Source organism: Microcebus murinus, chromosome 2 (assembly GCF_040939455.1).
Source record: "Microcebus murinus isolate Inina chromosome 2, M.murinus_Inina_mat1.0, whole genome shotgun sequence".
Classification (NCBI taxonomy): Eukaryota; Metazoa; Chordata; class Mammalia; order Primates; family Cheirogaleidae; genus Microcebus; species Microcebus murinus.
Genome location: NC_134105.1, coordinates 307,874 through 331,434, shown reverse-complemented (window position 1 = coordinate 331,434; position 23,561 = coordinate 307,874). Strand labels below are relative to the sequence as shown.

At 57.8% G+C, this 23,561-nt stretch overlaps 1 protein-coding gene across 2 annotated transcripts in view; it reads right to left on the bottom strand.

Annotated features, from left to right (window-relative positions):
- Positions 1-373, bottom strand: part of TP73 (tumor protein p73) — a 47,386-nt gene extending 47,013 nt beyond the window's left edge. For both annotated transcript variants that reach the window (XM_075993361.1, XM_075993358.1), the window contains exon 1: positions 270-373. In XM_075993361.1, the coding sequence (XP_075849476.1) occupies positions 270-334 (65 nt within the window). In that variant the 5' untranslated portion in view covers positions 335-373. The remainder of the gene's footprint in view (positions 1-269) is intronic.
- Positions 374-23,561: the final 23,188 nt, after the last annotated feature.

Here is a 23,561-nt window from a genome sequence, read left to right as displayed (position 1 = left end):
TCTGCCTGCCCCTCCAGGGCTGGTGTGCGTGCCCGGGAGGTGTGGCCACGTGTGGGCTCTGTGCCCTGGACCTCTCCTGGCCACAACCCCTCCCGAGAGCTGGCCAAAGGGAAGTGTCCGGATCGTCGATCCTGTGTCCGCAGGAGAAGGCCATGGCAGTGGTCCCCCCCCCACTCTCCCAGCCCTGCCCCCCAGCTGACCAGCATGGCCGCGGCTCGCCTGAGCCCAGCGCGGGGCTGTCCCCTGCTCCACCCAGGGGACACACTCACAGAGAGCTCCAGAGGTGCTCGAACGTGGCTCCCTCGTCCGAGGAGGTGGCAGTGGACTGGGCCATCTTCCCCGCGCTGCCCGAGGGGCGCTCACTCTGGAGGGAGGAAAGGGCGGCGGTGAGTGCTGTGCAAATATGGTGCTCGGTCCCCCCCCTCAGTACGACGGGAGGCAGGAGGTGGGGGCTGCCGAGGGCATCGCTGGTGCTGTGGCAGGTGCCCCCCCCACGTGCCCTCTCCTCCCCCACTTCACGCGCCCATTCCCCGGGGCAGGAAACCGAGGCCCGGGTGGACAATGCAGATCCAGCGGGGACAGCCTGGCAGGCAGGACGCAGGGTGACCACACAACCCCTCGTGGGGCTGTGGGGCCTTTCGGGGAGCGAAGTTAAGTCCCGAGGCGCCTGGGTCGTGATAAGCGCATGAAGACGTGTGGTCCTCGCTGTCAACTCTGTCTCCAGCTTTGGCCTCAGGGGTGGCACTGAACCAGGTTTGGGGGCTCCCTGATGTTCCGGAATCTGGGGACGGCGTGGACACTGGATCACCCCCTCTTGGGAAGAGCACGTGTGGGGGACGCCGGGGGCTGGAGCCCAGCCCCGTGTTTGGGTCTCGTTGAGCGCAGATTGCTGCGGGGCCTCAGCCGGCCTCTCACCATGGAGCCGGGCCCCTGCAGCCCCCGCCCAGCAGCAAGCCCTGCAGGGACAAAACCCACAACTGCTGTGTCACTGGGGCCGGTCGCCGCGTGGTGGGCCTCCTCTCAAAGGAGAAGCTCAGGGTCGGGGTGCCCAGGCCTGCCAGTCTCTGCCCCACCCCCATCGCCTCCCCGGAGGCCTCTGTGCCCAGCTCCCAGTGGCCCGGACACCCAGGAGGTGGCAGTGACCAGGCCGGGCACAGCGGGGCGCCTTGTCCTGCAGGGACCCTGGGGCAGGAAACCCGAGCCTGCCCTGCCCCCGCCCCCACCCCCACCTCGGCAGAGGCCGCCCGTCCCCTGGGCCAGCCTCCTGGGCCCTCGGCCAGGGGCCACAGGCATCAGCCCGGCCCCGCCCTGCAGTGCCCAGGCAGGCAGGCCCGGACCTGCCCGCGGCCGGCAGGGGCAGGAGGGCACAGCGTACAATCTGTCGCTTTTGTCTGTCCCCAGGCCGGCGGGGACTGCTGAAGGGCCGGGGCACACTCCTGGCGCCACGTGCCAGGCCGCCGTCCCGAGAAGTCAGTCGCAAAGCAGGGGTGGCCCCGCAGCGGCCAGGCTGGGCATGGGGGAGGGCAGGCCTGGGGGGCGGTGGGCGGCTGGCGGGCAATGACGGCCCAGGGACAGGCAGCTTAGCGCACGCTGGCCACAAGCCGACCCTCCTCAGACTCAGGGCCGCCCCTGCGTGTGGCCACTCTGCCCGCTTTCCGGGAGACGGTGCTCAGAGAGGTTAAGTGGCCTGCTGGAGGTCACACAGCTGTAGCCGCAGGAATGGATGGCCGAGCGGCTCTTTCTCAGAGCTGGAAACGGACTCAGTCGCCCCCACACCCCCACACTTCACCACACCGTCCACGGGAGCTTTAACGGGGCCACGCTCACTTGCCCCCATCCTGGGCCGAGCCGGCCACACCCCAGGGAGCCGAGGTGAGGCCGGCACGGGGGCACCAGGGTGGGCACGATCCCACCCTCACCCCTCCCCGCCTGGCCTTTGGGAGGAGCCGTGATTGGCCAGGGCGGCTTCCTGGTGCAGGTGGGGCCGTCTCGGACTCGGGGGGCTCAGGAGGGGCCGGCCGGCGGGAGCTGGACTTCCTTGGACCCAAGAGGACAAGTGCCCTCACGTGCAGGCGACACCCCGAGCCCAGAGACGGCAGACCACTCGGCTGACATCACACAGCATCGGGCGAGAAGTCCCGTCCCCTTCACAGCCATGTCGCTTGCATCAGCTCACGGCGCCAGCAGCCCCTCGGCGTAGCCACGGACAGGGCGCCGTCCACGCGTGGGATCGCGCCTGCCACGAACGGGAGTGAAGCTCTGACACGCCACGCAGGGGCCGGGGCTTGGAGACGTGGCGCTGGGTGGAACCACCAACCTTCCTAGCGCGTCCGCCTGCAAAGTGTCTCCCCACGAAGGCCCAGGTGAGACGCAGACGGAGAGACAGAGACAGGGAAAGAGAGAGACAGAGGGAGAAAGAGAGAGAAACGGGGAGTCAGATACAGAGAGAGATACAGGGAGAGAGACAGAGATGGGAAAGAGACAGAGAGAGATACACGGAGAGAGACTGAGACAGGGAAAGACAGAGACAGAGAGAGATACAGGGAGAGAAACAGAGAGAGAGACAGGGACAGAGACAGAGGGAGAAAGGGATACAGGGAGTCAGAGACAGAAAGAGACAGAGAGAGATACAGGGAGAGAGACAGAGATAGAGAAAGAGACAGAGAGAGATACACGGAGAGAGACAGAGACAGGGAAAGAGAGAGAGACAGAGAGAGATATAGGGAGAGAGACAGAGACAGAGGGAGAAAGAGAGAGATACAGGGAGTCAGAGACAGAGAGATACAGGGAGAGAGACAGGGAAAAAGACAGAGAGAGATACACGGAGAGAGACAGAGACAGGGAAAGAGACAGAGACAGAGAGAGATACAGAGAGAGAGAGACAGAGAGATACAGGGAGTCAGAGACAGAAAGAGACAGAGAGAGATACATGGAGAGAGACAGACAGGAAAAGAGACAGAGACAGAGAGAGATACAGGGAGAGAGACAGAGACAGAGAGAGATACAGGGAGAGAGACAGGGACAGAGACAGAGAGAGATACAGGGAGAGAGACAGGGACAGAGACAGAGGGAGAAAGAGAGAGAGAACAGGGAGGCAGGGACAGAGCTCGAGCGCTCCTGTGGCTCGGTGGCCCACGCCTGCTGCCCCCCTGCCGGGGGCTGGGGGCTCGGTGGACGGTTGTGGGCAGGGCCTCCCTATGCCCCTGTGCCCCTGTCCTCTCCCGGCTTCCACACTCCCGGCCTGCCGCTCAGGGTGCCGTGTGGGCACCCCCTTCCCGCCCGGGCACAGGAGACCTCAGCGAGCACAGGGCAGGGGTGGGGTCCGGGCCCGACCCGCCAGCCGGCGTCCCACGCACAGCACGGGCCTCTGCTGTGCCACCAGGAGCCAGACCCGTGTGGCGCCAGGAAGGGGCTTCCTCGGGGCCTGGCGTTGGGCCCCCCAAGCCCGCCCTGGACCTGTCACCTGAGACGTAGGCAGCTGTGGGGGCCTGGCCCGAGGCCCTGGTCAGAGAGCATATTCCAGGGCGCCCCACTGTAAACCGAAAGCAAAATAATCCTAAACCCTCTGCCGACCGAGTTCCCAGCCATGACGGCGTGGGAGAGAGAAAGCGCGGTCCGCACGCGCACGGCTTCTCCTTTCATAAGTATCCCGGCCCCTCCCACGGCTTGCCGAGTGTGTGTTTGACCCCCGCGGCCACCCCCAGGCTGAGAACAAAGCTCTCCTTTCCCCAAGGTATAAATCTCATCGTTTTTTAGTTAACAGGATGGCGACCACGGAGGGACCCAGGGAGACCCCAGGTCCGCCCAGCGTGACCGGCGCCTGCAGGAGCCACTGATAGCCCAGCTGCCCCCCGGAACCCGCTGGGAGTAGCTCGGGTAGGTGCCCCCAGGTCCAAGATCTCCGGCTTTTAGGATGACGATCTCAGAGACTTGACTTCTCCCCACTACCCTCTTCCCTTCTCCCTAGGTCTGGTCCCCTGCATTCCGGACCCCGGAGAAAATGTTTCCGTCGGTCCCAGGTTTGGGGGTGCCTAGTCAGACTCAGCTGATCCGTAAGGTCGTGGGGACGCTCTCATGAGGTCAGCGTAGCTGCAGAAACCTTAGTTTCAAGGACTCGTTCTCCAATCCACCACCACAGAGACACTGGTGACGAACATGGTTAAAAACTGTAAAAAGAATTCCTGAAAATGTTTTAAACCTGCCTTGAAATGATTTAGGGCTTTGCTGGCTACAATAAAGTCTCAGGGGACCTCCAGGTTATCAGTGTGCTCGACTCGAACAAAGAGGCTATCAAACCTTCCAGAGCAGTGAAGATTATACTACCGTGTTTCCCCGAAAATAAGACAGGGTCTTATATTTATTTTCCCTCAAGAAGACACCCTAGGGCTTTATTTCCAGGGGATGTGTTATTTTTTTTTAAGTGTGGCACAACAATCTACATTTATTCAAATGTAAAGTCGTCTTCTTCTGGAACATGATCATAACTCTCCAAACCCCGAATTCCATCCTGAATTTCTTGCGACTCTATTTCCTTTAGAGCCATCGGCCCCCATCTCTCCTGTCGAGCACTAGAGCTCTCACGGGGCAGGTGAGAAGGGCTGCTCGTCTTCCTTACCGCTCCGAGACGACAGGCACGGGTTGTGCAGATGCGCTGCGCAGCCACGCCCATCACTAGGTCTTATTTTCGGGGTAGGGCTTCTATTGGGCAAATGCTTAGAAATCCTGCTAGTGCTTATTTTATGGGTAGGTCTTATTTTCGGGGGAAACACAGTATAGTCGGCATCTCCAGCTTGCTAACTAGGACCGAGGCATAGCCTCCCTTGATGACTCAAAGTCAGAGAGAAAGTGGCACATGGGACATATTCAGAGTGGATTCTTTCCTTCTTCCTTTCTTCGCCTTCCATCTCTGCTCCTGAACAACCGTTTTTTTCTTCCCAACTAGTTTTTAAAAGCAATCGCTCCAAACGCTGCCCTTTGTTTTTTCTTGTTGAAAAACCTCCTCTGCACTAAGTACTAGCCCTTGGAATGGGACTCGGGGCTGCCTCACAAACTGCTCTATTCAAAGAACTAACAAAGGGACTAAGGATAGGGGAGGATATGTTTAAATCCTGGGTTTTTTTCTCCCTTGTTATCTCCATTTATTTGTTTGTTTTTCCTCTGCTCTTTTCCTCTGTCTCTAACTGCCTCTAAGCCAAATTTCTCCAAAGCTATCAGTTTAGCTTTAACTACTTCAAGCTTTTCAGCTTCAAAATAGACTAATAAGGAGATTAGACATGTTTTGCCACAAGGTACATGTCCTTAACATATTTGAAAATGACTGCTGCAAAACTATCTTTTGTCAGAAAAAAAAAAATAAGCCAGGGTTATCCTTTCCTGATATAAAAGACTCAATTAGCAGAGTCTCCCCTTTCAAAGGTCTGAAAAGAGGCATGTGCCCTCTGTCCGCACTGAGGGCTATGGCCAGGGCGACAGATGACCCTCACCAAGCGGTCAGGCCGTCCCCCCACCCCACGCCTGGTTTTCTGCTTTTCAAGCAGTAAAAAACCTTTAATTTCCTGTCTTCTTCCACCTATGAGAGGCCCATTAGGTATTTTTATGTAAAGGTCTCGGGCTATGGAAAAAATATAATTTTTTTTTCTTGCCCCATCCTCAATGATGTGGTTTAAAGTCAGCTGTCCTTGTAGACGGGAGTTTGCCAGACTCACTGCTAGACGTTTCCACCCTGAACCTGCAGGTCCGGCAGGCCAGACGCCGTCTCTGCTAAGCGTTGTAAGGGCATAACACCCTCGCTTCTCTGATATGTTTAATGCTTGCTGGATCTGCCTGTAAACTGGCATTTTTTGTTTTGAGCCTGTGGATTCTGGGGTCTGGATTGGTGGCCACGGTGAGGCCTGGGGGGCGGGGTGGTGGTGGTGTTGTCAGCACCTGGGCCAGCAGCCCCCAGAGACAACCAAGCCCACTCACTGGGTCCCCTCCCTCCCCGCCCAAGTCTGCCTCCTGACTGTTCTAGGAGGGGCTGGGATCCTCCAGGCATCCTGTCTCTGCACTCAACATACCCCTGAAACTGCCCTTTATGGAGGTTATAGAGGGCTGCAAGGGGGACCTGTGCTAGGGAGATAAACAGCCACTGTCCCACTGTCCCCAGCTCCTCGCTCTCCTGCACCTGTTCACCACTCAGGAGTCACACAGCCGAGGGCCATGAAGACTCTCAGCCCGGAGGTAACATCACTTGTTACCACCCAAGGCTGGTTTTTGAGGGATCCTCCAGGCCCTGCATTCCGGGGGGAACCCCCGACCCACCCAGACCAGCAGCCCACACCAAGGAGCTGACCCCACCATGGAACTGACTCAGCAGGCAATTTCTACACCCTGTGATTCCACCCGAACCCGGCCCATCAGCAGACCCCATTCCCTAGCCAAACTATCTTTAAAAACTCTTTCTCCCCAATTTTGGGGGGAGATGGATTTGAGAACTTCCTCCCGTCTCCTTGCACGGCACCTGCGATATTAACCCTTCCCTCTGCTGTGAGCCTTGGGTCTCTGTCCTGGCTTCCTCTTGAGCAGGCAGGGACCCTGGCTGGGCTGGAAAACACCTGGTGGGTAAACTGAGGACACAGGCCCTGCCCTTCACAGACGTCTGGGATGCCAAGACCCAAGGGGACCGAGGAGAACATTAGGGATGGTACCTGGGCTGTGGTGTCAAAATTCTTTCCAATAACTTAAAATCTTAAAGTCATGTTATGTTAAAGAACATAATCATAAAACATCTAATTTTTATAAGTCATTTATAAGTTAATTTATAAGTCATTTTATAAGTTATTTATAAGTTAAATAACTGAGTCATTTATAAGTTAAAATACTAAACATTATGAAACATAAGTTTATCTTCTTTAACATCTTTTTTTTTATATGATATAGAAAACCAAAGATAGTTAGAATACTAATATAAACTGGGAACTGATAACGGCTCAAAGTTACTCCCCAGATTTTTCATCAAAAATCCACCACGTATCTGGAGGCTTTGTTGGAATAAAAATAAATAAATAAATAAAAAATCCACCACGATGACTGAGACAGCCCCAGAGGAGGACCCTGTCCCCGAGGCTGGCCTCACCACCGCCCAGGGCCCTCCTGCCTGCCTGGGGACTCAACTCGGTTCTTCCGCAAAACACGGATCCAGGAACCGGCCCAGACTCAAAGGATGCAGAGGAACTTGAACCATGGAGAGCCGGATTTCCACCTTCCCCGGAACACTCTGGCACTGGTGGCTTTGGACCCAGGGCCTCACGAGGACACTAGTGACAGAGCTGCAGAGCACTAGCTCCCCTCAACCTGGGGCACACACCTGCACCTACAGCGGTGGTGTCTCTGCAGGTGCCTGGGAGCACCCCCTGTCCCCACCCCCACCCCTGCTGGAGCTCAGGAGACTCGGCTGCTCAGACACATACCTGGGGTGCAGGGACTCCAGCTGCCCCTGGAATCTGTCCCCTGGCAGGGACAGGACACTCCTTCGCCTACCAGCAGCATTTTAGGCAAGGATCTCGGGGGTGAGAAAAAGCAACCAGTTCTAAAGCAACTTCCTCTAAAGCCACCTCCAATTTTCCCAAAGTCTTGCCTTTTAATTCTGAAAGGTGTTCACAAGGGGACCTTGGCTCTCAGACAAAATGGGAATTGCATTTGCAAACGTTGCCGATCAATTTTGAAATCACACGTTTCAAGGTGGGGGAAAAGAGACCAATATCTGATAAAACATTTTCAGGAAGTTACAACAACAGTTGCAAAATGCAAATATATTGTTGGAAGTGCAGCTTTTCCCCTGAAGACTGAGGATGAGAATGGGTTCTGTGACGTCATGATGGGCAGTCTGTATCCTCACCCGCGTCCCGGGGTGTGGGGGAGGCTGGCTGTCTCCGAATTGCTGACCGGGCCATCGAGTTTGGGGCACAGAAGTGTGAGTGGCCCCAGCCTTGACCCGACTCTCGTGAGGTCTCAGACCAGGCCCCTCTGTCACCAGGCCGGACCGGCAGCTGTGGTCCAGGCCGGCCGGTGCCCGCACCAGCCACGCCAGCAAAGCCCCCGCCCAGCCCAGCCAGACTCCCTTGGGGGAAACTCCCAGGGAATTCCAGCAAAACATCTGTGACTCAAAACTGCAAACCGTGAGGGCTCACACCGGCAGCTGCCCCACCCCGGGCCGGGCCGGGCCACCCAGGGCAGGCTGGGGAGCGAAAGGATGGCGCGTTCCCAGAGACCCAGCCTGTGCAAACGTCTTGGAGCTGAAGAGCATGCCCTCCGCCGACTTCTCGGTTTGACTCACTGCTGTTTCTCAGCGCTGGGTCCCCCCAGGGCAGCTGGGTCCCCAGGGCACATGTGCAGCTCTCGGCTGTGACTGGGTGGGGTTCCTGCCCTGCACACAACAGCCGCCAGCCCGGCATGGGGAGGAGCCGGCAGGAGAGGAGGGGCCTCGACCCTGGGGCCGGCTGAGCACCTTCAGGGCCCCAGGTGCGCACACCAACGCCGCCAGGTGTGCGGCGCTGCCCAGAGCCCAGGGCAGGTGCAGCTCTCTGTCCTGGGTGGCTGGGGTGGGGTCAGCCCTTCGGCCAGCACCTGCTCCTCAGGCAGCTCGGGGCAGGGCCCGCAAGGAGGGCCCGGCTGGGAGCCCCGGGGCTGCCCACAGAAGGCTGCCCGCTGCCCCTCCCCTGGTGCCCGGAGCAAGCACGAGCCAGGAAAGACAAATTCAGCCTCATGGCGGGCAGGGTGCGCCGTGTGAAACATGAGCACAGCTGGGGAGGCCGATAGGGCTGCCCTGGGCTGGGGCCCGTCATGGGGGGTGGGGCGGGAAGGCAGACTCCCAGGGCAGCCTGGGGGTCCAAAGCCCACGCCCAGTGCCCCGTGGGAGGGGCCATCAACCAGTTCCCAAGACAGAGGAACTGCTATGCAGACCCCCGAAATACAGAAACGCCAAAGCACTGCTAACTCCCTGAAGACTGGCGACCCCGAAATGTCCCAGCCAGTGCGGGCACCATGCATCTCATCTACCAGCCAGGAAACATGCACAGAGGGAGTGGGAAACCTCCCCAAGGACACACAGCTGGTCAGGGCGGAGGGTCAGGCCTTGTAGCTAGGCTCTTGGCCCTTGCACTCTCCCCTGGCCCCTCCCCAGTCCACATTCCACAACTCACCCCCCCCAATCCTGCCCCTCCGTCCAGGGCACTTCTGGGCACCCCAAGCGTCTACCACCCCAGCAGGTCTTCCTCCTACCTGCTGCCCTCTGTCATGTTTGGGTCACGCCAGGACACTTGGTCCCCGCCCTGCTCCCCAGCCCCCTCCACCTGTGTCCAGCAGACCATGGACAGATACGCTGAGCCTCTGTTTCCTCGTCTAGACAGGGGACAAGTGCAGCACCTGCCTCTAGAGGTGTGTGGGGTGCAGAGAGAGTGCCCACAGGAAAAGCGAAAGCCCCGGTGGCCGTGATTCTAGCACACTCAGGTGCGTAGCGCACAGCACGGAGTCTCGACCCACCCAGGGTCACTCGGCATCGGGGTGGGGGGGTTAACAATAAGCCAGGCCACGGCCCCCAGGGCAGATGGGCTGGGAAACAGGGGAGAAAGTGGGGTCTGGGGGCTGCCAGGCCGGGGCCCCTCAGATCCCCCCACCCCCAGGCTGTGCCTTACCCCCTCTCTTTTTTTTTTTGAGACAGAGTCTCACTCTGTTGCCCAGGCTAGAGTAAGTGCTGTGGCATCAGCCTAGCTCACAGCAACCTCAGACTCCTGGGCTCAGGCGATCCTCCTGCCTCAGCCTCCTGAGTAGCTGCGACTATAGGCATGCACCACCATGCCCGGCTAATTTTTTTCTATATATTTTTGGTTGTCCAGCTAATTTGTTTCTATTTTTAGTAGAGACAGGATCTTGCTCTTGCTCAGGCTGGTCTCAAATTCCTGACCTCAAATGATCCTCCCGCCTCGGCCTCCCAGAGTGCTAGTATTACAGGTGTGAGCCACCGCGCCCGGCCTCACCCCTTCTTTTAAAGCAGCCTCCAGCCGGCTTTCCACAGAGCACCTGTTTCTCTCAAGGAACCAGGCACCTGTAAAGCGGGGGACCCCGCGCCCCACGGCAGCAGGAGCTGTGTGGCTTGGGGCTTGTGGGGCTGACTGATAGCTAACCTGGCCACTGGGAGGAGCAAACATTTCCTCTCTGGGCCTTCAAAGGCTGGCTGTTACAAGAAGCCTCCGTCCCCAGCCCAGAGCCTGGGCAGGTGAGCTGGAGGCCCTGATGGGGTGAGCTTCCTTGGAGAGAGGGGGGAGGGGTAGACGGGGCAACGACTCAGGTGGGAGGGCGCTGTGGCCCTGAGCTTGAAGCTGTGACGTGCCATGGCCACCTGCTAGAGAAGGGGCAGCCCGGCCGGGCGGTGGAACAGAAGTGTGGGTGTCAGTGAAGGGGTTCAGACCAGCATGGTGGGGGCCGGGGGAGGACTCAGCACAGCTGACCACCAAGGACAGAGGAGGGAGGCAGCCTCCGGGGCTGGGACGAAGAGGAGCTTGTGGTCAGAGTGGGTGTCTGAGTGGATACCTGTGTGAGCAGGTGACCGGCACAGGCCTCAGCAGGGCAGGTGGCTGACAGGGCCGGCAGCTGCCACAGCCTCGAGCGTCCAGGCGCCCCCTGTCCCCCCCCACCTCCTCCATCCTCCTCCCTGCCCACTGTCTGTCCCGGGGTCACCCCCACGCACATCCTCCAAGGTGCCCACTCTGTACCCTGGAATCTTCGTTCTCTCCCCAGGCAAGCATTTCCGTTCCTTCAACCAAGCCGGGGACGACCGTCTCCAAGCTGTGGTCCTCACCTGGCCACCCTCCCCTGGACTCATCTACATCCCTCAACGGGAACCCGCCACTCTGATGTGCCCCCACCCTGCACGGCCCCCTCGGCCCCTCGCTCTGGGCTGCTTGCTGTGGGGTCTGGGACGCACCCACTGCACCGGCAGCTGTGTCTCCCCGGCCACCCCACCCCAGCGGACACCCCCCTCCTGACAATGTCGAAGCTCCTGAACTTGCCGCAAACCCCCACAGTCCCCACCCCATCATCGCGGCCTGTGTTCTGTTCGGATGCGAACGGTGCTCCCGCCCTGCTCTGACGTCAGCTGCACACCTGGCGTGACTTCGCCCCAGGGGCCATGACGTCACTCCGTCCCTGACTCCCTGCAGAGGAAACGTCCTGTTCCAGAGTGGCCTCCCCCGTCCTCCGCCCTGGGGTTCCCTTTCTGACACCTGGCCCAGCATCCACCAAGCCCTCACCCAGGCCAGCCCCACCTGACACCTCTGCACCTTCTGGCGGCGCATTCAGCCCGCACAGCCCTGGGAGGGCGTCCCCAGGTGTGCTTCCCCCAGGGGACCCGAGAGGGCCTAGCTCCGTGGGGTCCCCCAACCCTCCCCTCTTCCGGGGGCAGACAAGCGCCCAGCCTTTGCCCGCTCGGAGGCTGCTAGGAAGGGCCAGCACAGGATGCAGCGAAGCCCTGGGCAGGGTGTGATCTGTGGCCTTCCCAGCGGACGGAGGGGCAGCGACAGGGCAGAGCCCAGCGGAGGGACAGGCCTGGATAGCCCTGTGGGACTGCACGGGGACCCCCTTGGCCCCACGATCCAGCCTCCTTGGCCACATTGCTCCCGGCCTCCATTCTACCATGACAAGGGTGCTTTCTGCCAGGCACCCTCGGCTCCCCTCTAACCTCTCTGAGGGACACGCCTGCTCCTGGCCACTCCTGCCGAGGCAGGTCCCAGTTGGCCTGTAACCTGTGGAACCTGGACAGGTGCTGACCTACCTGTGCTCCCGGCCCAGCCCTGAGCTGCGTCCAGCTGCAGGCAGGAGCCTGTGCCACGGACCCCACTCTGACACCCAGGAGGGACAGCTGCCGGAAGCCTCACTGCTTAGGGTCCCCGGGCCTCTGAGATCCACACCCTGCTGGTCTCCCTCCCCGGGCCTCCCCCTCCTGCACCCGTGGCGTGGGAGGATGTTTCCTTCTGTGTTCTCGTATTTGAGGCCAGACGAGCGGCGGGTCTGCACCCAGGCTGTGCGGGAGCGCGTGCACACAGAGGGTCGGCGGGTAGATGCTTCGGTCTGGGCCGGGCGGGGCCCCGCGGTCGGGGAGGGCCGCGGTGAGTCCCGGGGAAGCACCAGTTTGGGGTTAAAAGGCTTAACTCTCCCCAGTTCTAAGGGGTTCCTGTGTATCCACGTCTGGGCGGGGGTCTGCCGAGGAGTCGGACTTTGGGACCCCAGGAAACAGCGCTGATGGCTCCAGAGCGGGAGACAGGACGTCGTCTCCCCACTTTAGGGACGAGAGAGACACTCAGAGCGGTTGGGAAACGCACCCACAGTAAGAGAGCGAGCCAGAGGGACCCCAAGGGCTCGCCCCACGAGGTTTCGCCCCCTGCCAAGGCCCCCACTAAGAGGGGGAGCAAGAGCCGGGGCCCTGACACTCCAGAGGGGAGCTGGTCACCGGCTTCCCCACCCACCCTCTCTGCACCAGCAACACAGGTGCACACACGTGTGCACATGCACACACACGTGTGCACAGGCATGCATGGCCACACGCTGCCCTCATCACAGTGGACCCCCCTCACTCAGCCCTGCCCTTGTCCTCAAGTTTGCCAGGACCCTGGAGAATCGCTGACCAGGGTCCAGCCAGGCACAGGACAGCGGGTGGACGCGGGCGGCCCGCAGGACCGGCCCTGCTTTCTTCCCGCTGTCCAGGTCTGGGTCTGGCCTGAGGTCCAGGCGAGAGTGCGGGAGGCCAGGCCAAGCCTTGGTGGTTCAGGAAGAGGCTCGGGGCCAGGACAGGGTGACGGGGCTGGGACAGCCAGTCTGTTCTGGGCCGGCCCCGAGGGACAGAGGAGAGGTGGCCCCAGCTGGGCAAGCCCCTGGCTGTGCCAGGCCTGGGCAGGGCCTGGAGGCCACTGGCACCTCCTTGGCAGGAAGTGGGTACCGTTCCCGGCAGGTCCTGGGGCGGAGGTGGCCGCACCAGAGCGACTCCGGCCCCCCGCCTGGCGTGGGGAGCTGCTGCACCATAGAGGAGCAAGGGGACCCCGCACTCAGGCCGGAGGAGGGGCAAGCTGAGCCCAAGCCTACCTTGGCTGAGCCTGGGCACCGGAGGGTCTGTGGGGCTGGGCGGAGGTGGCCAGGAGGCCTGTGGCTTGTGGCTCCCGCGGGCAGGCAGTGGCAGCAGCGTCCCGGTCACCTAGGCGATGACATTGGAGCCTCGGAAGCTGGGCGGCAGCGTGGCGGGCCTGGAGCCGCAGGGCAGCCGGGGGCGGAGCGTGGCCGGGAGCCCTGGGGCTGGAGACCTGGCCGGGGGCCAGCACCGGCCACCACCAGCCACCACCGGCCTGCACGTGCCGCTGTGCCCCAGCTCCCGCCCCACCCTCCACAGGGGACAGAGCCCAGCTCAGGGCAGCGGGGATGGCTGTCCTCACCCAGGTTTTGACACGTTTCCACGCCTCATTCACAAAGTTCCAGCACACGCAGAAGTGAAGGGACCAGCACACGAAACCATCCGTCTGTCCCAGCTCGGTGGCAGTCTGACCTCCGCCCAGGGTTTCCGGGAGACCCTCGCGCAAAGCCACGTCCTCTCCCGCTTCCCCCACAGGACTGCCCTGCCTGCCGTCGTGGAGCGGATCGGTACCCACCCTTTAAGGGTTAGGCGGAACCAGGACATTGCTGATGTTTAACTGTTTGTCTTCCCCACCACACACGTGCGAGCTCGGATGGCTCTGCGTGACCCCCTGCAGCTGCGATAGCGAGCCCCGAGTTCCACTTCCCGGCGCGTGCTTTTAACCCCTGGTCAGAGGTGGCGGGTTCGGGAAGGCACCTAGATTTGGGGAGACGGATGCGTGTCCCCACCCACTGTACCCTCCTCCCGACGCTTGAGGCTCAGCCCGGCTCAGAGCAGCCCTGGCGAGAGGGACCTGGCACACGGGACTAAGCGAAGGGCCGTGAGCTGGGGGACTATTCTGGATTCATCAGCGTGGCTGCGAGAGGGAGGGAAGAGGCCCGGGAGGGGGAGGATGCGACACGCCACGGGGCCTCCTCCAGGGATGGGAGCAGTGATTGCCGCTGGACGTCTGGCCACGACCATGGCCGAGTCTGCTTCCTGGGCCGGAGAGCAGTAGCTCCCCACTGTAGCCACGGACACACGGCTCCCCACTGCAGCCACGCCCCACGGACACACGGCTCCCCACTGCAGCCACGCCCCACGGACACACGGCTCCCCACTGCAGCCACGCCCCACGGACACACGGCTCCCCACTGCAGCCACGCCCCACGGACACACGGCTCCCCACTGCGGCTGCGCCCCACGGATGCATATGCCCACTCCATGCAGACACGTGCTGTACTGTGCAAAGTGACCGTGGCCAGGAACGAGCTCTGGCAGGGACACTGGAAGACTTGCACCACGAGCACTTCCGCACACCTCTCCCCGATAAGACGCAGGCTGCAAAGCCATTCCCCCGGCACTCGGCCCCGGGCTGGGTGTGAAGCTCAGGGCGGGAGCTGCGGAGAGGATGGGGCAGGGGCGCCTGTCTCAGTCTCCGGCAACTGCGGTAACAAATGGCCACAAAGTTAACGGCTCACAGCAGCACACGTTTATTCTCCGACGGTGCAGGAGGTCAGAGGTCCGAACAGGAGCTAGAATCAGGGTGCGGGCCGGGCGGTGGTGCCCGGCAGCGGCAGGAGAGCCTCTGTTGCCCTGTGGTTTCCAGCTTCCGGCAGCCGCCCACACGCCCGGCCCACCACTCCGTCCTCACAACCCTCTCACTCTGACCCTCCTGCTCCATCTCCTAAGGGGGCTCGCGAGCACCATGGGCCACCCCGGTAACTCCCCGGTGCTCTCCCAGCTCCAGGTACCGTAACTCGATCACGGTCCCTTCTGCCCCTTGGAATAACAGAGTCACAGGTGCCGGGACCAGGGCGTGGACACTTTGCGGAGCCATTTTTCCTCCCCCCTAAATGTCCTTCTTCAAAGATCTGTCTTCTGGGCCCTCTGTGTGTGGGTTAGTCCTAACGCCATGCCGGCCTTTAAGGGGAGACCCCTGCATCACGCTGCAGGGGCGACGGTGCTCAGCTCTGAGGAGGGGCTTCCCGGTGGTCCCCTTCCTGCTCTGTGAGATGTGGATGCGCCCCTCCAAGGGGCCAGGGGAGGTGGCCGGCAGGGTGCCGTGGGAGCAGTGGGGGGGCCGTTCCAGACCCCTGTGCACATCTTCACTGTCTCCCTCCAGCCCCTCCCGTCACCAGCAGCCCCTCCGTGCAGAGCAGCCGGTTGCTGAAAGTTCTCACAGAAGCGAGAGGGTGACCCTCCCCCAACGCATTGCTCACTCAGCTGCGGGCACCGCTGTAAGCACTTTGCCAGTATCCATCATTCCATTATCACATCAACACCGGGAGAAAATTCGTGACTGTCTCCATTTTACAGATGCGGAAACTGAGGCCAGAGAGATGCAGTAACTTGCTCGACGGCACAGAAGTGGCAGACAGTGTGTTACAAATGGCCGGACTCATCCTCCCACCCAGACACGTCCTTGACGACGTACTTCCTGCGATTTGCAGGTGCGTTTATTTCGTGAACACACAGTCAGCTGGCCAGACGGCTGCTGGTTCGGGCACACCTGGCGTGCCCAACACCTGCTCTCCTCCTGTCTTGGCTTTTGAACTCCACACCCGGTGGCCTGGCAAGGTGGGTGCACACAAGCCGCAGGGGACACCTGCTTGCCTCCCAGCCGCGGGTCCCCACCAGGGCTCAGTGGGGGGTGGCGACATTCTGGCAAGTGCTGAGCGTGGCCTCCCCGTTTCTTGCTCAGGTAATCGGGAAGCACTTGATCCCCATTCACTCGGCCTTGGCCCTGAGGAGCTGAGGGTGGAAACCTCCGTTTGAAGGTGACGTTCAGGGAGAGCAGGGGCTGCATCCAGGAAGGTTTGGCTCTCCGGCCCCCAGAGCAGGGCCTGGTAAACAGCAGGCACTCAGTGAATGAGTGAATGGCTGAACACACAAATAAACGAAGTCCTAAGTGAAACAGCGCTCAGCTCAGCCCCACGCTCCCTTTTCTGAATTTTGAAACCCCCAAAGCTGGGAAATCGGAGGGTCCATTCTCACACCTGGGGCCATGTCCTGGGGCCTGACCGTCGTGGGCCGTCACCACCCTGGTGTGGACACCGCGTGTCGCTCCAGAAATCGGAACCGCTGGACCGTGGGGGCTTCATCAGCCCCCGTGGTGGTGTTTCACAGTGCGGGACTCAAGTTGCTTTGCTAAATTAACATGCTTAAAGAATCTGAATTCTGAAGCAGGATGGCCCCAGGGACGGGATGGAGGGCCTGCCGCCGTGAGAACCGTCAGGTGGTGCTGGGGCCAGGGGAGGCGGGCAGGGCAGGCCCGGCTTGCGAAGCCGGCCAGATTCTTTGTGACCCGGAGGGACCCCAAAGCCCGGCCGAGACACCAGGGCAAGAGGCCTCCCCAGGACGGGCTCCCCGATAGTTTTACCCGCAGTCTCTCCTTGTGGGGGAGACCCTTGTCTCCCCTTCTCAGGGACGCACAGCGTAGAAAGGTCAGACCTGGGGTGGGTCAGAGCCCACTTCTGGCCGCATCTGGCCAGGCACCTCCCCGCGGCTTTGTCAACGAAATCCCATCAAGTGGCCATACAAGCGCATGGCACAAACTCCACGGGGACAGGCCGCCGTGGATCTCGCTCCCTCCCACCCCCTGCCCTGGGTCCCCCAAGAGGCGCCTGTTGGCATGGGTCCTTCACAGGGTGGGTTCCCAGGGAGAAGATACACCGGACCGGGCGTGTTTCCGTCTCAGCAAAGGGAGACAGAGAGGCCGGCTGAGACCCGGCAGTCAGGGGACTGAAGCCCGCTCGCATGGAGTCTTGCTTCAAAACATGCTTTGCATGAATTATTTAACCTGCACACTTCACTGCCAAGAATAGGCTCTTTCTATTCTTCTCATACTTCCTAAAATCAAATCGACCAAATGAAGATTAGGCAATGTTCTTGGAATTATATTGACCTCAATCTTCCCATTGTCTATTTTGCTATTTTTATCAGAATTCATCACTTTTGTATTAACCCAATTAGCATCCTGTTTACCAAAACCTCCGTTTTTTAATTTGCAGCTTCATTCTAAAAGCTGGGGGAAACTTTCACAACTTGATCTCTCCTCCCTCATTACTGCCAAATAATTAGTCAAGGAGCTGCCCCCCACCCCCATCAAAAGTTAAGAACCCAGAAGCAAGTCTGAGCACGCCTTTCTCCTCCGAAAGGAAAGAAATGACAGGAGACTCTTCTAATTATGGGGGGGGGAGTATTATTGACAGTCATCAACCGCAGGAAGGGAAGAATGTGGAAGTAGAATGGAAAGACCCTCCTTTAATCACGGGGATCACAGCTTATTAGATACCTCTCACAGCTTATTAAATACCTCAGAGCCTGCTTCTCTGATTTGCATGATAATGACTAGCACAGCCCTTCCTCTGTCATTTGGGGAGCAGACTCCACATCTGCATTGTGCAAATTACTGAGGACCCCAAAGAGACATGGCAGGTTGACTTGCTCTTTCAATCACTGCCTCCTCTGGGTGGATGCGTCGCACATGGGCCCTTGCTGGGGAGCACACCTTCCCTTTGTAGCGGCCAGCACCTGGCCAGGCTGGGGGTGTCTGCAAAAGTGAGGGACCCCTCCCTGCAGGCCTCCTGCAGGCTCCACAAGCTCCTCACCCCCCACCAATCATCTCACAGTCAGGGGCGGAAACCATGGCGAGACCCAGCTGCTGCCCTGTCTCCCACAAGGCCTGGCCCACATCTGACAGGCGGGCACCGCCCAGGTGGAGCCTTGAGCCCAGGAGGCTGTAATAAAGTGAAACCTCCAGGACTCACTCCAGCGTTTAGCCCAGTGGAGGAAAAGTTCCCAGGAAGTCACCGCTAAAGACCCAAGAAATGGGGCAGGAGGAATAAGGGAACTTCTCTGCCTGCTTTGCAGGACCCGATGAGAGGCAGCATCAGCCCCAGGAGGAGCTGCTCAATTAGCCAGGGCTGCCCCAGACACCGCCCAGCGCCAGGCACCTGTGAGCAGCAGGTGAGCAATTAGAGCCCCTCCCCCAGGCAGCCAGAGCCGCAGGGAACGCTCTGCCAGCTGGTCCTGGGCAAGAAACAGAGCGGGCGGGGCAGGGGGGCTGCTCAGATGGGCCCTTCCCCTCCAAATACACCAACCCTGAGCAGGAAGACAAACCCTCTGTGCCCACACCCTGCCCTGCACCCTAGCTGGAGGGAGAGGGGAAGCCCCTGGCGTGAGGGGGGGGGACCTAAGTGTCTGCTGGCCCTGCCCTGGGGTTCTCAGGTGTGTTCCCAGGCGACTCAGAGTGAGCTCACAGGCAGGACACAGCAATGGGCTCCCCAGAGAGCCCAAGGCAGGGAAGCAGGTGGCTGCACCATGACCCCCAGGGCATTGACTGGCTTCTGGGTCCTGAAAAAATGTCACAGTGGAATTCGAGCAAACAGCAGAAGCAGAAGGTCATGCTCATCTTTCTCCTCCCCTGTCCCCTGTGCCCTGGAGCAGAACTCTCTGGCCAACCTCTGGGGTGGGTCACAAGACCCCCGTGTGCCCAAGGACCGTCACATGGGGACACACACAAGCTCTGAACCTCGCTAGGGCCCCCAGTCTGTGACCCGTTGCCCTCCGACCTTGTTCTGTCTGCACGGCCCTCCACGCTGCCGCACACGTAGGACGAAAACACGCAGGCTTCTGTTGCCTTGGGTCTTCAATTCTGAAGGCTCCCGTGTCACGTGTAACTTCTGCGACACAGACGGCGCGTCCGCTTGTTAATCTGCGTCCAGGAAGAGACCTCCCCCCACCATCCCAGGGCGGGGCGGGGGTGGCCCGACACCTGCAGCTGACCTCAGTCACGTGTCCCCATCTTCTGGGAGAACGAACACTAATCAAGCGAAGGTTCGAAAGGCGGCGTCTGCACTACTCGTTCTAGCAAGGCAAGCACCGCGTGAACACCCCCAGTCTGGGTATGACTCATCCTCGAGCCCAAAGCACAGATGTGAAAAGGGGCAAATGTCCCTTATCAAGGGGGGTTTTCCCTGGAAGGGGACTCTGTGCTGTCCCCACACCTGCGGTCCCGCTTCCCCTCCTCCCCGCCCGGCTGTCCTGGGAAGCCCCCGCCTTGCCCTGCCGGCTCGATCTGCGGGGCAGCTGCCTCCGTCCCGGGTCCCTCTCGTCCGCCTGCAGCGCCCCTCCACAGCCCAGAACCGACACCGGGGCGCAGGACACACCACCCCAACTACGACCGGCGGTAGGGGACCCAAGTATGCCTCCCCAAAACACGCCTCCTTGGCAAATGGGTTCCGTCAAGCCGATTACAGTGAGAAACTGCAGGCCCGGTGGTTGCTCTGCAAAGCTGCCCTGGGCAAGAGAAATGCACGTCTGCAGAGGAAGTTTCCACCAGCGCCCGTCTCTGGGCCAGGGAGGCGCGTCTCCGGACAGCTTTCCCACCGAGAGACTCGTACCTGCCTCAGGAGGCGACCTCCGTTCGCCAGACGTCCCCCCAGAAGCCCCAAGCCCCATCCCTCTCTGCAGCTCTCGGGACGGGGGTGCATCAGCCCCCATCACGCGCCGCTGCCCAGAGTCTCCTGGTTTTGTGGGACTTGTGGACTAAAAATCTTAAGGTTCCCCTGATACACACCCCACCCCCCAAGGGGAAGCCCTCAAGCTGAGTTACAGGCAGCGCAAAGGGAGGTCAGCGCTGCGTCCTCGAGCCCCCTCCCCTCTTGGAGGCGTCCTTTGTAACCCATCCACGGCCTCAGGGCATGCGGGACACACCTGCAGGTCCTCAATTTGCATAACAAATACACGTCCGGTAGCTTGTCTCTGATTAACAGACCTCCTTCTGGTAACTTAAAACTTTCCAAGCCTTTATAGACAAAGCTTCATTTCTTTAACCGATTACAAGTCAAGGCGTCTTTAAACCCACCTATAACCTGTAAGTGCTTTGAGATGTCCCACCAATGTCCGCCTCCCCTGTGTTGGTCTATGACTTTATGTGTAACTCCCGTCTTCCTGAAATGTATAATAAAGCCAAACTGTAACCCAGCCGCAGTGAGTCCACTTGCTCAAGGTTTTTTGGGTGTGGCTCCGGGCCACGGTCCTCGTATTTGGCTCAGAATAAACCTCTTTAAATTATTTTACAGAGTTTGCCTTCTTTTCCATTGACGCCCGTTGGTACACACCTCCCTAAAACGGCTCACCTCCGGTTCATCGGTCTGGTGTCAGTCTTCCTCCCCTGAGTTTGGTGGCCACCAAGGGGCCTCCGTGGCTGGATCTGCCCACTCCCAGATGCTCCAGCTGCAGGACCCTTCGCCTCTGGCCGAAGGCCACGAGGTAAGCATTCCTGCGGCCGCAGCGGGAGTGGGGGTGCAGGCTGGCGGGTGGGAACAGGTGTGGGCTAGGTCTGTGCAGTGTTGCTGGGGAGGGGGTGTCTGGTCCCTTCCCTCCCAGAGATGGTCCTGGTTTCTCCCAGTCCCTAACTTTGGGGTCAGGACGTGGAGACTCACAACCAGCCCTGTTGGTCCTCACAGACCGGTGACCTGTGGCTCTCGCTAGACTGGCTTCTGTCTGCATAGACAAACTTTGCTGTGGGTCCCCGAGACAAAAACTGGGTGAGGTTCTTCTCTCCTTTTATTCTACATCCCGAGCCCTAGGCTTTTGGGCCAGTGAGGATATTCCCACTGCAGCCAGGGGGGACTCGGGGTTGGCTTACACCCAGCAGGGATGGGTCAGGAGCCCGGGGCAGAAAGTGACAGCAGCACTCTCCCCGCCCGACCCTGCCGGCTCTCAGGGGCGTTTGCCTGGATAAGAGGTCCCAGTGCACGAGGGTCTCTTGTCCTCTTGGCCCTTGTTGCGTGGCTAGTGCTGGCAAAGTCCCATTCGGTGGGGTCTGTCACAGATCAGCTGTTCCGAGGCCAGTGGCGCCCGTGTTCCGTGGGAGAGCAGTGGACACCGCTTGCACAAACACCTGCCTTAGCCACCGCAGCGGCGGAGGTCTCCGCTTTCTTAGCAGGTCTCCGCGCTGAACTTTCTGCATCATGGGCTGTGTCTGCCTGCTGCCCCTTTTGCGGATGCCTCGGTCATCCACCGCTAAGTGCTAAACGGGTTATTTGTTTTGATGTTGAGTCATGTGATGGATACCTTTGGTTTAAAAAGAGAGAGCGAAAGAGAGATGGAGGAGAGAAGGAGTTCAACACGGAAAAACTGCGCTACGAGGAAGCATGTGTTTCTAGAAATTATGAAATGAGTCCATAGATTTGCTAATCCCTAGAACGCTGGTTTGACCGTTCACAATGGCTTGCTTTCTGGTTTTTCCTTAGAAATTAGGGTTACTAAGAGTTAAAATTCTAATGAATATATGCCGTTAAAACTACTGGAAATAGACCTCTCTCCCTCCCTCCCTCCCTCCCTCCCTCCCTCTAAAAAAAAAAAAAAAAACTACTGGAAATAATGAGGGAAACAACTTGGGAACACAAGGAAATCAGGTATGCTTTTGGTGAGGAAAGATCTAACGTGTTTTTTGTTCAGGAAAAACAGTAATTTTGTCTAGTTTGGAAGTTGCTGAAAGGTTGTGTCTCAGAATGAATAAAGGAAGAAAAGAAAGGAGAAAACTAAATGGATATAGAAAGCTCCGGGAGAGAGAGAGAGAATCTTGTGTGGCCAAATTGGCTAAAATGGAATTTATTACAAGTGTTTTAAAAATGAATCTTAACATCAAAAGTTAACTGGTGTGGGCTGGGTGCGAGGGCTCACGCCTGCGATCCCAGCACTTTGGGAAGCAGCCAGAACTCATCTCTATAAAAAAATTTTAAAAATTATAGGACAAGCTAGGATGGAAGAAAAGAAAAAAAATAAAAAGAAAAAAAAAAAGAAAAAAATTTTTTAAAAATTAGCTGGGGGTGGTGGCGCGTGCCTATAGTCCCAGGTACTTGTGGGGCTTGAGCCCAGGAGTTGGAGGCTGCAGTGAGCTATCATGGTGCCACTGCACTCAGCCTGAGTGACAGAACAAGACCCTCTGTCTCTCTCTTTTTTTAAAAAAAAAGTAAACTGATGCAAACCTAGAATTCAATCTTCTCTTTCAAAACAAGAAAGTTTTCTTGGAGTACTGGCTTGGTCTTGATAAGAGATTGTGGAAATCCATGTAGGAAACCAAGATTTTGTGTTTTAACAAAATAATTTCCTGTGCTTCATGTTGTCTTTATTAGGTCTTTGATTACTTAAGAAAACTAACTTTTCTGTATTAAAAGATCTAAGATTATTTTCAACTATGTAACTTTCTGTATTTGCCTTTGAAATAATTTAATTGTTACTTTGGCTAAATGATAATTTAACTTTTATTTCATTATGATTTGTAATTCTGTTTAATCAAGTGTTTTAAACCTTTTGACAACTTTTGAAAATCAAATTCTAAATTAAGTAATTTTCGACCTCAAATTAACTTTGGGATTTTCCAGATGGGCCGATGGAATATCTCAAAAGATTTGTTCTCTCTTCTTATAAGAGAGATATTTAAATAATTAAATAAATATTTAATAATTATTTCATAAGTTAAATTTATACAAAAAGCATTATAAAATAAGAAGTGATGTTTAACCTTCTATAGTAACATTTTATGGATATATGTTATTAATTACAAGTGTTCCAGAAATTGTATGAAATTCCTAGAAACCTGATACATCCTGTATCAGTCATAATTCTAGTTATTATCTTAAAATCTTATGTCAGAGAAATAATACAATTTCTTGTCAACTGTATTGTAATAAATTCTCATCACATCTGTAACCAAGGCCATTTTAATTATTTCTGTCAGCCACGGACAGTTCATTGTTTTTCCCTGAAGCTTTTGCAAGCATCTATATTCCTAAAGTGTATGTCTTCACAGAGACCCAGGGAAGGGACTAGTACGGGTTTCTGATTACATTGAAATGGTACCATTGGACTGGGTACGAATTTCCAGAACTCTAATGAAACACTATTTGGAGCTTAACAGCAGTTTTGTAAATTTTACTCTTGTCAACAGAATTAAAACTATTACTTTTTCTCCCTACTTGATCCCTCCTAAATTTAGGAACTATTCTTATTCTCAAATAAGTTCAACTTCAGAGATTTATTTGCATCAGTTCAGTATGAATCTTCTACCTTGTAACAGACACGACTAGAAACATTGTTTACGTTCCCAGGCTTTGCCTGGATGTCCTATTGGAGAATGATGTGGTGAGATGGACGGTTTCTAGGAACTAAGTTTGACTTTATGGAGCCGGTAAAACAAAGAAAAACAAAAACTTGGCCTGGTACTTGGCTTAAAGGGCTTACCCAGCCTTGCAGGTTGAGAAAAGGACTTGTCACTTTCTGCCAGGCCCAGGAACCTTAAGAATATTTTGGGGCCAGGTGCGGTGGCTCACGCCTTCTGTAATCCTAGCTCTCTGGGAGGCCAAGGCGGGTGGATTGCTCAAGGTCAGGAGTTCGAAACCAATCTGAGCAAGAG